This window comes from Chionomys nivalis, chromosome 13, assembly GCF_950005125.1.
Source record: "Chionomys nivalis chromosome 13, mChiNiv1.1, whole genome shotgun sequence".
Lineage (NCBI taxonomy): Eukaryota > Metazoa > Chordata > Mammalia > Rodentia > Cricetidae > Chionomys > Chionomys nivalis.
The window spans coordinates 45,765,694-45,778,072 of NC_080098.1; the positions used below are offsets into that span (position 1 = coordinate 45,765,694).

Below are 12,379 nucleotides of genomic sequence, written 5' to 3' on the forward strand. Positions count from 1 at the left end.
TGGGGAGGGGGTGGAGGAAATGAGAGAAGGGGAGGGAGTGGGAATTGGGATTGGCATGTAAAATGAAAAAAGGATAGTTTGTTTTCTTTAACTCCACCAAGAATGTTAATATAAAGATGGAGTTCTTTTCCGATATAAGAATATCAATTTGTTTTATAATTGCTCCATTGCAGGTATGGAGAAAGCTACTATAATTTCATAACAAAGAGCAAATACCTGCCACGAAGAATACACAGTTTTTCATTGTCCAAGAGTTTCAAGACATGCAATTGTTTTCTTCAAATCGACAACCTGTTCCTCCCTTTAAATTTCTTTATTGCTTGCCCGCTAACTTTTTCCTTCCAACCGCATGTCCTCTGGTTTATTCCCATTGTCTCCACTAAGAACACTGTATATGTGAAATGGAATTAGGACCATCTACCTGAGCATGGAAAGCATCTCAGAAGCTTCATTTTTATAGATAATTCAGACTTCCTCCAAAAGTCATCACAGTGACTAACCTCTCAGAAAGTTATAAGACTTCATTAGTTCTTTTTTCATTAAGGATGGATTTTTTTGCAAGATTGATCATGTGAATTAATATGTACAATGGACCTGTCATTTCTGGAAAATAGTCCAGTAAAATGTTTGGCAAATATTTTATGACTACCTCTGGCTTTGACAATTTTCAAATCTCTCTTCTATGTTTATCCATGGGAATATTGGGAAGAAGTTAAGATACCCGATTAAGAGTTGAATATTCCATAGGACTATGTGGACTATGTGACTTTATTTTTTAATTTAAGAAGAATAATACACCAAGTTATTCATTAGGACCTGTGACATAAGAAGTAATGTGATTGTGGACTGGGCAATAAAAGCAGTAATGGTTTTGTTTTGTAGAGTAGACCCTAAACCTCATCACTCATGTTACTCCTCAGATGCTCATCAGATACTCATTATAAGAGTTCATAATTTTCTTGAGTTCTTTATGTATATTAGAGATTAGTCCTCTGCCAGATGTGTGGCTAGTAAAGAGCCTTTCCCATTCTGTTGTCTCCCATTGTGTCCTACTGACAGTGTCCTATGCCTTATACAACTTTTCAGCTCCATAAGGTCCCATTTATTAACTGTCAATATCTGTGTCTGAGCTACTGGTGTTATATTCCAGAGGTAATCTCCTGGGCCAGTGCACTCAAGGCATTGAAGTAACTTTATTTTCTATCAGCTTCAGTGTAACTGGATTTATGTTGAAGTCTTTGATCCACTGGGTATCGAGTTTTGTCCAGCATCATAGATATGGATCTATTTGTATTCTTTGACATGTCTATATCAAGTTAAACCAGCACCATTCATGCTTTTTTTCTCCATTATTTAATTTTGGAAAGAACTCAAGAAACTAGACATCAAAACAAACAAACAAACAAATAATCCAATAAAAAAACAGGGTACAGACTACACAGATAATTACTAACAGAAGAATCTCAAATGGCAGAGAAACACTTAAAAGAATATTCAACACTGTTAGGCATCAGAAAAAGGCAAATCAAAGTGACTCTAAGATTCCACCATGCCTGTCAGAATGACTAAATTAAAAAACACAAATAATAATTTATGCTGGAGACGATGTAGAGCAAGGAGAACACATCTCCACTGCTGATAGAAGTACAGACTTCTTCAGCTGCTTTGAAAATTAATATTACAATTTCTTAGAAAAATGGAAATCAATCTACCTCAAGAACCAGCTACACTACTCATGGGAACACACCCAAAGGATGCTCAATCATTCTACAAGGACACTTGCTCAACTATATTCATATCAGCTTTATTTGCAATAGCCAGAACCTAGAAGCAACTATGTATCACTCAAGCAAATAATGGATAAAGAAAATGCGGTACATTAACACAATGGAATATTGTGTAGTTGTCAAAAATAAAGACATCAGGAAATTTGGAGGCAAAAAGATAAAACTAGAAAAAAAATCATGACTGAGGTAACCCAGACCCAGAAAGACAAACATAGTTATGTGCTCACTTATAAATTAATATTAACTGTGACGTAAAGAACAATCATACTACAAACCACAGACTCTGGGGGAGGGTGATGAATGGATCTCCCTTGGAAGGGAAAATAGATGACTAAATGATGGGAAATAATCAAACTTAAGGTTGGAATCAATAAAATTGAAACAAGAAAACAATGCAAAGAATCAATGGAAAAGGAGTTGGTTCTTTAAGAAAATCATCAAGATAGACAAACCCTTATCAAAAGTAACTGAAAGGTAGAGAGAGACTATCCTAATAAATAAAATCAGAAACTAAAAAAGGGATATAGCAACAGACTCTGAGGAAATACATAGAATCACTAGGTCATACTTTAAAAACTTGTACTCCCAATGGCACTGGGTTTTGATCCTACTGCATGTACTGGCTTTGTGGGAGCCTAGCCAGTTTGGATGCTCACCTTCCTAGACCTGGATGGAGGGGGGAGGACCTTGGACTTCCAACAGGGCGGAGAACCCTGACTGCTCTTGGGACTGGAGAGGGAGGGGGAGAGAAGTGGGGGGGAGGGAGAGGGAAATGGGAGGCTGGGAGGAGGCAGAAATTTTTTTCAAAAAAAAAAAAACTTGTACTCCACAAATTGGAAAATCTAAAGAAATGAATAATTTTTTTCTTTTTTTTGTTGTTTTTCGAGACAGGGTTTCTCTGTAGCTTTGGTGCCTGTCCCGGAACTAGCTCTTGTAGACCAGGCTGGCCTCGAACTCCCAGAGATCCGCCTGCCTCTGCCTGCCAAGTCCTGGCGTGCGCCACCACCTCCCAGGCTAATAATTTTCTTGATAGGTACCAAATACCAAAATATAATCAAGACCAGATAAACAATTTAAATAAAACTATATCCCTTAAGAAAACAAAAAGCAGTCATTAAACATATTCCAACCAAGAAAAAAATAGGCAGATGCTTTCAATGTAGAATTCTATCAGAACTTCAAAGAAGAGCTAATACCAATATCCCTCAAATTATCCTGCATAATAGAAACAGAAGGAATATTGACAGATTTTTTTATAATGCCACAATTACATGGATACTCAAACCAAAGATGCAACAAAGAAAGAGAATTACATACCAATCCCCCTCATGAACACTGATGCAAAAATGCTCAATAAAATACTGACAAATGGAATCCAAGAACACATAAAAAAAAATCATCCACCATTACTAAGTAGGCTTTTTCCCAGAGATGCAGGGATGATTCAATATAGAAAATTCTGTCAATAAAATCCACCACATAAACAAAATGAAAGAAAAAACACATGATCATGAGATGCTGAAAAATCTTTGACAGATTGGAGATATTGTAGATATCAGGGATACAAGGAACATACACAAACATAATAAAGGCAATAGACAGAAAGTTGACAATCAACATCAAACTAAACAGAAAGAAACTGAAAGTGAAACCACTAAAATCAGGGATGAGACAAGGCTGTATACTCTCTTCATATCTATTCAATATAGTACTCAAGGTTCTAGCTAGAGCAATATGGCAACAAAGTAGAGTAAGGAGATACAAGTTGAAAATGAAGAAGTCAAACTTTTGCTATTTGTAGATGATATGATAATATACATAAGGGACCCAAAAAATTCTACAAAGAACTCCTACAGCTAATAAACAGCTTCAGTAATATGGCTGGTTATAAGATTAACTAAAAAAAAAATCAGTATCCTTCCTATATACAAATGATAAATGGGCTAAGAAATCAGAGACATAATACCCTATACAATATGCACAAAAAATATAAACTATCTTGGGGTAACTCCTTAACCAACAAGTGAACTAATTATGTGACAAGAATTTTAAGACTTTGAAAAAAGATACTGGGGAAGATATCAGAAAATGGAAAGATCCCTCACGCTCGGATTGGTAAGACAAGCAAATTAAAAATGCCAATCTTACCAAAAACAATCTATAAGAGCTTGAAGTCAAGGATGGTGGTATCTCTAGAACTTCCTTTATTGTACAGGATTGTTTATTCTTGACATTATTTTTTTTTCATATGAGGTTAAGTATTGTTCTTCTTAGGCATTCCAGTATAGGAAATAAGTTCCAAAGAGACAGTTCATAATGCCTTATTAAATACTAAATTATTTTTATTACTATAGTTCTATAAAAGATCTTGAACTCAAGGATGATGATAGTTCCAGAAGCTCATTTATTGTACAGAATTATTTTAGCTTTCCTCAAACTTTTTGTTTTTCCATTTGAAGTTGAATATTGTTTGTATTTAGGTATGTGAAGAATTGTGTTGGGATTTTTTATTTGAATGCATCAAGTATTATACTGATCTTAGTATAACAGTTGTTTATTCATATAACCATAATTTCAGAAAAAAAATCTTTAAAAAGCAAATTCCTTTCTTCTCAAGCTGTACCTCTAGTGTTCATCATGTGATTTATTAATTTATGAGATCAATATTATTCAACTATTTTTTTTCTGTTTTAATCCGATATCTGGTATTCTTCCTGTGCTAGAATAATTTGTTTATATGCAATTTATAAGTTGAATACCCTAGAAGCAGTCAAATGCAGAGCCACTCTGGTGTCAAAGTGAGTAACTGCTAATTCTTTTCAAATATCTCTTCTGCTTTTCCTTTGCTGACCTTTGCTGACTTATACTTCCTCTTAATCTTGTCTGAAAACTTGAGACTTCAATTAGAATGTCTCTACTGAGAGACATGCTACCATGTCCACTGGTCTGCTGCACTGTGTCTACATAAGTGGGAAACATTTCTTTGTTTTCTATTTTCTACTTTTAAAGTATTAAAATTGTCTTAGACCCTGAGCTACAGAAGAGGAAAATTCTGATTCTTTCCTAAGATGGTCCAAAGGATGATCAAGGGGCAGGAAGGCACTAGAGAAATATAGATCTGTTTCATACTTGTTTTCTATTACATTTTTGAACATTTTAATTCATAGTACTTATGGATAATCCAACATTATTGAACCTGTATTGCTTGTTATTGGACTAAAAATTTGCTCACAGAATAGTTTTCTTTTATAAACTAGCTCAGACATCCATTCCTTTGATACATAGGATCTTATGAGTAGCAAGAATCTCTTGCTTTGATTTTACATAAATGATCTCTCTTCATTCACTAAGAGTTTAAACAAGTTTTATGCTGTCTTACATGTTTGTCAAACTTCATATTTTTATACGCACATCAGAAAAACATGGAGCTATATTATATTAAATGGAAACAGAAGACTTTCTTAAAATATCACACTGAATCTTTTGTTTAAAATAATTATATTTTATTTTATAAGAAGAAATCTACTGTAGTCATGCATGAACTGAGAAGAAAAAAAAGAATTAAAATTCTGGTTCAACAAGGACTCTGTCAGCAGGACATTTCAGGGATGTGCATTTAGTACTCATTGTTAAAACAAACACTCACTATTAAAGACAACTCGGCACCTCAAGACCTTGAGAAAAGTGTCGATCTTATGAGTATCCCTTTTCAGGCAGCGGACCAGGCTATAAAAGGCAAAAGCTTGAGTGTCTTCATCAGCTGATTTTAAGTCTGACAGTCCGGACCAGACAGGGGAGTCAGTTTCTTCATATACAATCTGGGTCTAAAAATTAAATGAACAGGTGTTATTAATATTATGTTTTATCATTTTCTGTATCTATTTGCTGTGTGTGTAAAATACATACATATGATTTGGATGTCAGTGATCCATTTTGGGTAAAATTCCTTCAGTGACATCTACATTGATTTTTGAGAGAGCTGCTTTTAACTGCAATTCATGGCAGACCCCTTAGATCCGATTCCCTAGTTTGTGGGCTACAAAGTGAAGATACCACATCACACATTTGACACACATTCTGAAACTAGATTCAGGTCCTCACACATGGTAGGAAGGCACTTACAGACATGATGTATCTCCCAGTGCACCTTTCTCCTTAGTATTTAATTAACTCTGGTAGACATAGGGGAGTAGACTTTTATAGTGAGAAATGCTGGAAATTAGGTTCAAAGCATTAGACACCCAGCATAATTGGAGTCAGGCATATGTATTTTCTGACACTCCACTGATCTCAGATGAGACACATTCACACAAGTGGACAAATAGTGAACCAGCAAGGTACTATTGCCTGTGTACATGAAAGTAACTAAATGACAATGAAAAGGCTAGCATCAGTTCTTGGGGAGTTTTACATGCTCCCTGTACTTTCCATGAAGTGCCCTTCATACTATATTCGTTCTGGTAGAGGGTCTTGATCCTTTTATTCTTTACAGGGAAATCCATTCTACATTTGCATACTATATTGGATCCCTGTACGTGAGCAGAATATTTCAATTAATGTATTATGGTGCAGGATATCTAGGTTGTGACAGGTGTAAGATCTTCTGAATTAGACTGGAGTATTTACCCTATTCAACAAAGTTAATGTCAAAATTAATATGAGGTATACTACTATTTTCTACAGCAATCACTGTTTTATTGGCTTATTAAGTAACCTTGTATTTCAGATGTCTCAAAAGCCTTTTTGAATGACATAATGCATGAATTTTATAAATAGGAAAAACAAACACACCACGTAGAAACAACTTACCCTATTGAGTATGGTCTTAAGTCCCTGCAGAAGAACAAGATTTTTATCCTTCACAGCATTGGCTGTTTTCAGCATATTATCAGAAGGTTTTGGAAGAGAGGGCATGGCTGACACCAGATGTTTCAGAGGTTCTTCCCAGGCATTAGTAATGTTGACGATTGCTTTCAGAAGGTCTTCAGTCTAAACAAACATTGAACATCATATTAAACTAGGTAACTTACAGATGGGTAGATTGATTCTTGTGGTTTTTTTAACAAGGGAGACAATCTACAGTGTATTTTTATTACTATTATTATATTAATGATTTCATAATATATAAATATTGCATAAATACAAAATGACAACTACTGAATTCCACTTGGATAAATAAAAGTAATTGAATTTTAATAAATTTGGCTATTTCAAATGATCATATTTTGTGTTCCTCAACATTCAACCATTTGTCTTACTTGTTAGAACTGTTCTCTTTGATGGCTTAACCTGTCTGTGAGAAAACCAGGTTTTACATAGCTTAGTAGGTGTCCAAAGACATGACTCATGTAACATAGGTGACAAAAATGTCAGGAGTTAGTGGTTCAATTAATTTCTACAATACTGAAAAAATTAGTTTCTCATGTACTTACTTAATATTTTATATTACAATAGAATGTTAAAACAGATGAATGCCGGCAAAATGTTTTTCAAAATCCTATTTCTCATTTATCTGCATGATCCCAGATCTCTTCCCACTAAAGAAGTTGCCAATTTATTGACATGTTTGAATGAAAATTTATTACAAAGCATTACTTTAATTACAGGCATCAGCAGAAATCAGAATGCAATTTTAACCTGGTAATTCTTAGGTCAAAGACACAGTCATACAAAATAAGTTTTTTTCATAGTTGTTGACTTTGATGTTTGTACGAGTATGAAAATAAAGACTAGAGAGAAGCTCAAGTGGAATTTCATAGAAAAGTAAGTTTATGATCGAAATGGACGGATAAGTGTTGATCAACAACATATTGCTAGGAGCATCAGGCAATAATGATTAAGAATAACTGCATGGCATGAAAGAAGTTTAGTGTAAATTCATATATTCAAGGGAAATGGATTCTGCATACTGTTTGGAGCCTCTGTTTGTTGTCTTCTTAAGAGTTCTATTATCAAAGACTGTCAACATTAAAAAATATTTCTGTATCAATAGTATGCTATTTATGTTGTATAGAAAATAATATGTACAAGTGTTTTCCTCAGTTTATTTCTTTATTATAAACACATGATATTCCAGAGAATATCTTCTGTAAAATTTCTTGTGTTGGGAATAATTTCATGACTGGAGAATAGATTATATGTGTGAGATGGATATACATTATTAATATTATATAGATAAAACTGATGCTTACATATGTAGCCTGAAGGAAGAGATCAGAACACATATACATTAGATTTTCAGATATATATAGACCTTATCAAAAGAGAAATCATCCAGAAGAATATTATATGTTCTACATAGGAATCTCTTAAACAGCCTAATTTCAATTAAGACATAGGAAAGGCAAATCCATGAGGCAGGACTGTAGAAAGAATGACAAAAGAGCAAGGGGTTCAGGATAGTTTAGGAATTTTAGAGGACACGTTGCTCGTTTAGTCGCATGATGCCATAGGAAGATTCTTTAGGGTTATATCACAAACAGAGGGGAATTTGTACTTACTTCACATTTATATGAATATATTAGAAATGTGTGTTCAGTTCAGATCAAAACTTTCCAGGGATAAGCAGAAGGTGCTGGTAAAAAGTAGTTTTCTATGTGGACAATTACAACTCTGGGACCATGTGAGTTGGCAGGCATTTTACTGAGTGCTAACATTAACAAAAGTATTATGTGATTCTTCTTTGACAGCGGCATCTTCCTCTAACTATTCTGTCTGAAATTATCACAACTCTTACAGGCTCAGTAATCACACACAGCACAATTAACATGGGTATAGCATGACAGTTTTAGTTGAAAAAAAAAAAAACAGAGAAGAAACATACTTTTGTTTCATTGACTTCCTGACGAGACTCTGGAGTATGGATGGAAGCTGTGTGGCATATCCTGGGCATCCTCTCAGTAAACCAGCTTCCCTTGAAAAACTTTACATGCTGGAAGAAATTAAATATTTAACTTTTGGGAATTTAGAACTGAATAAAAACCAAGGTGATAGTTTGATAACCTGCAGATTTTTCACATTTAAGAGCAAAATGTGGAACACTAGAACGATGGAAACATCATCTGCTTACCTTTTATTCCTTTACATGAGTAAAGTAACTGACTACCCTCCATTCTCTTCCCTTGTAGTGCTTGTTAATGACATTGTTTGGAAAGAAAACACTAAAATGGACCAAAACTTGTAAATACCTACATCTTTAAGGATCAGTTATACTAGGCTGAGAGTCACAGAATTGCTATTATTTATACATATTTAAAATATCTTGTTTTTTGTTTGCAAAAATTAGTCTTTTATTTTTTAAAAATGTTATGTTCATGCATAAATTTGCTTTCAAGCATCACCAAGTGTCAATGCCGTAAAAAGTTCATGATAAATATAGGATTCACTCATGTTGTTACAGTCAGCAATGAATCATTAAATTCTAGGCATATTCTAAGGAAATATTCAGCAAAGAGTGAAGTAAGAATTTAGAAAATATTTAATGTTTATTTATTAAAGATATGAAGGATGTACTTGCATAAGGTATTTATTAAGAACATACAAATTACTTAATTCTACCTATCAGCGAATTAAAATAGTTAATGGGTTCTTAGAAATGTGTGAATCTGAAAATTTATGAGAGAAAAATAAAGGGTATGAGAAAAACTAATAACAAAAAATAACTATGGGAATATATATTCCCTATAAATGTTGAGATATGTAATCTATATACTCAATGTAAAATGAAAATTTGCTTTGCTGTTTCCTCAATCGCACAACCTGAATAGATGAATTATATCCCTAAGGAAGAGAGAACACATTTTCTTTCTACAGCAGTCCTTCAATATTACTAAGACACTCATTACTGAAACAATAAACTGGGATTCTTTTATTTACTAACTTATGTGTAGCTATTTTGTTTCATTTTCATTTTTCACTGTTTATATGGTTTCAATTTTCTTTACATTGTTTTCTCTCTACACAACTAACTTCACTTCATTTCTCATGCTCTTGTTATCTTCAGATCAGTAAGTAAGGAATGCCCATGAAGACAGAATCCCTGGAAATATGACCAGGAAATCAAAATTCCAATGAAGAAGTTCAAAGTTGTTATTGCTAAATTTAGTACAGGAAAACTTGAAATATCATTAAAACTTTACAATTTTTTTGATATTTTATGAAACCGCATTCTTCCCATTACACGATTATTTCTATTACCTGAAAAAGTGAAGTATTTGTAATTGGACACATGAGTCATTCCAGTTTAATTAGTGGTCAGCTATTTGAAGGCCCTTTTAGATAAGGATCCCAAAGTAAGGACATTACTTACAAATTCATGGTAGATATCTGCAGCCAGGCCATATGTGGTGTGAGACTGTTCAACCACACGATCATACAGGTCTTTAGTGGACACAACACCAGTTGGTTTGGAGGCTGCATGCTCCCAAAGGAGCAGACTTGACACTATCAGCAACACACACATCCCGGCTGTCAGAGAAATGACAATGAGATGAGCTATGCAAAGGAAGTAGCACACAGTTAAAGAAGCTGTGAATGTGCTCCTACGGCCTCTGCTATGTGATTTGGGTTGATGAACCTTAACTGACTATTCACTTTTACAATTTGGAAAATACAGAGAAATAGATAGATGTCTCCAAAAGAGAGTTAGAAATGGGGGAGGTAGTTCAAAGTTTGCATTGGCTCCAAAGGAGCTGCTCAGGTTTACAAACACAAGGAGTTTGTCTAAACATGTGCCAGAGACTCCAAGTCATTACCTGCATGTATCTGAAATTCTAGAAAATTTATGGTTGTCTTTCATTTTTTAAAAATACTTTATTATTGTAACTAATTCTTTTTCTGTGTATACATTACTTAAGAGTTAGGTGATTTGATAGTTTATTCCATTTGATTTATTTCCGTAGATATCCAACCTTGGCACACAAATTAGTTACAACTTCCTGATTTTGTGCTTGAAGAAATCAGACCACCTATTTAGCCCTGTGTTCTCAATATAGCATAATTTTTCTGTAACATCTTTGCATTGTATTTGTATTTTCTTTATGTTTCAAATGGCAACTTTTGAATTCTAAGGTTTTTAATAATTAATGACGCTTAAATACTAGTAACACTGTCCTATTTTACCCTACTGTTATTAAATACAACACACAATAACTGAGAACTGCCTTGTTTCTGCGACACAATGAAGATTCTAGTTGATAAACTCTTAGAAGAAACGAAGTGAGCAAGTAGAATATAGAGATGGCTTTCACTTCTGTGTTTACTTGTGTCTAGATGAAGCATAATCAAATATAATTTTCCCAAAATTTCAGAATAGGTCACAGCAAAGAAAATATACCGTAGAAACAACCTTGAAGAAATATACAATAATGCTCACTTAGACTCTATATATTAGAGGTACATAATGAATGGTTACTTACCGGAGCTTGGTAATGTCATAGTGAGCTGCATCTCTGAGAAGATCCACCACAGTGTGATCCTCAATTCAAGAAAGCTGCGTTACCAAATTCTGCCTTTCGTCGCCTTTCCACCTCCCATATATACCACCAGACTGTGCCCAAAGCCATGCGGAGCTGGGGGCCATATTGAATCAATGCCTATAGATCGGTGACGTTCTTTCCTCGGGGTTGATTAACATCTTCTTTACATTTGCCACAATTATTTGTCAATATGTGTCATCAGACTGCATTCCCCCATATGATCAATAGAGTTCCAGTCATTATCCAAATCAACAACTCCATCTTTGTTGGTTGATTACTCATTTCCAGGTAAGCAGGAGAAAGCTTTTTCCACAATACTTTCCCCTAGTTCCAGATCTTATAGGTCTGCCACGCCTTCTACAAAGTTTCCTACTGGTTCTGGTTATTATAATTGCTTTCAATATTTCACCCTTTTATCACAAAAGTCAATTATTACAGATTGCTTTAACTTTGCATTTTAACAACTATATTACATTAACTACTAAAATTGTAAAATATTTATCTTAATAGACTAGGTAACAGTTCCAGTAATCAGGAGTTTTAATCACAAAGGTTTAGAAGGCATTTTGACAAGCACATCATATTTATTTATGAAAAGTCAACTTATAAAAGCAGATGATAACATTTTTAGGCTGTTCAGTTTATTTTTGCTGTTTTACAATATAACATACTCGTTGTGTGGCTTCAGATTCTTATCAATTGCAATGGTCACTGCTGTGCTGTAGTTTCTCTACTTTCTACATTTTGCCAGATTTGCTGATGTCCTTATCATATCCCTGAATTATAGCTATTTCAGGTCATTAACTTGAAATAATCTACATAGTGACTGGTGGCATCATGAAAGCTACTCCATTTTGTAATAGATTCCATATCATAAGATCCCAAAATATTCTTGTTACTTGAGAGTAATATTCAATTTCTTTAGTAATTGGTCTAATTGTACAATTCTGGTGGCTACAGGTTGTTTATTGACCAAATAGTTTTACTTAGAGGGCCTTAGAAATACTTTCCATCTTAAGATTTCCATCTTAAGATTTTCAATTGCTTGCAATAACATAAGTTTGCCTATTGCCATCCTGATGCAACCTTTATATTATATAAACATGTCAACGTAAT

General features: G+C 34.0%; 1 protein-coding gene across 1 annotated transcript; it reads right to left on the minus strand.

Moving 5' to 3' along the window:
- Nucleotides 1–5,416: 5,416 nt before the first annotated feature.
- LOC130885516 (prolactin-3D1-like) lies at nucleotides 5,417–11,234 on the minus strand. The gene is made up of 5 exons (XM_057787054.1): nucleotides 11,204–11,234; nucleotides 10,096–10,253; nucleotides 8,611–8,718; nucleotides 6,597–6,776; nucleotides 5,417–5,611 (listed from the first exon to the last, which is right to left on the minus strand). Exons 1-5 carry the CDS (start codon nucleotides 11,232–11,234, stop codon nucleotides 5,417–5,419), a joined length of 672 nt encoding a protein of 223 aa, XP_057643037.1.
- Nucleotides 11,235–12,379: the final 1,145 nt, after the last annotated feature.

Excerpts from the sequence above, each read along its gene's own strand:
- LOC130885516 (XM_057787054.1), bottom strand. The coding sequence starts at position 11,234 with ATGCAGCTCACTATGACATTACCAAGCTCCG. Across the intron at positions 8,719-10,095 it reads CAGATATCTACCATGAATTT|CATGTAAAGTTTTTCAAGGG; the intron begins GTAAGTAATGTC and ends AATTTCTTCCAG. Across the intron at positions 5,612-6,596 it reads TTAAGACCATACTCAATAGG|ACCCAGATTGTATATGAAGA; the intron begins GTAAGTTGTTTC and ends TTTAATTTTTAG.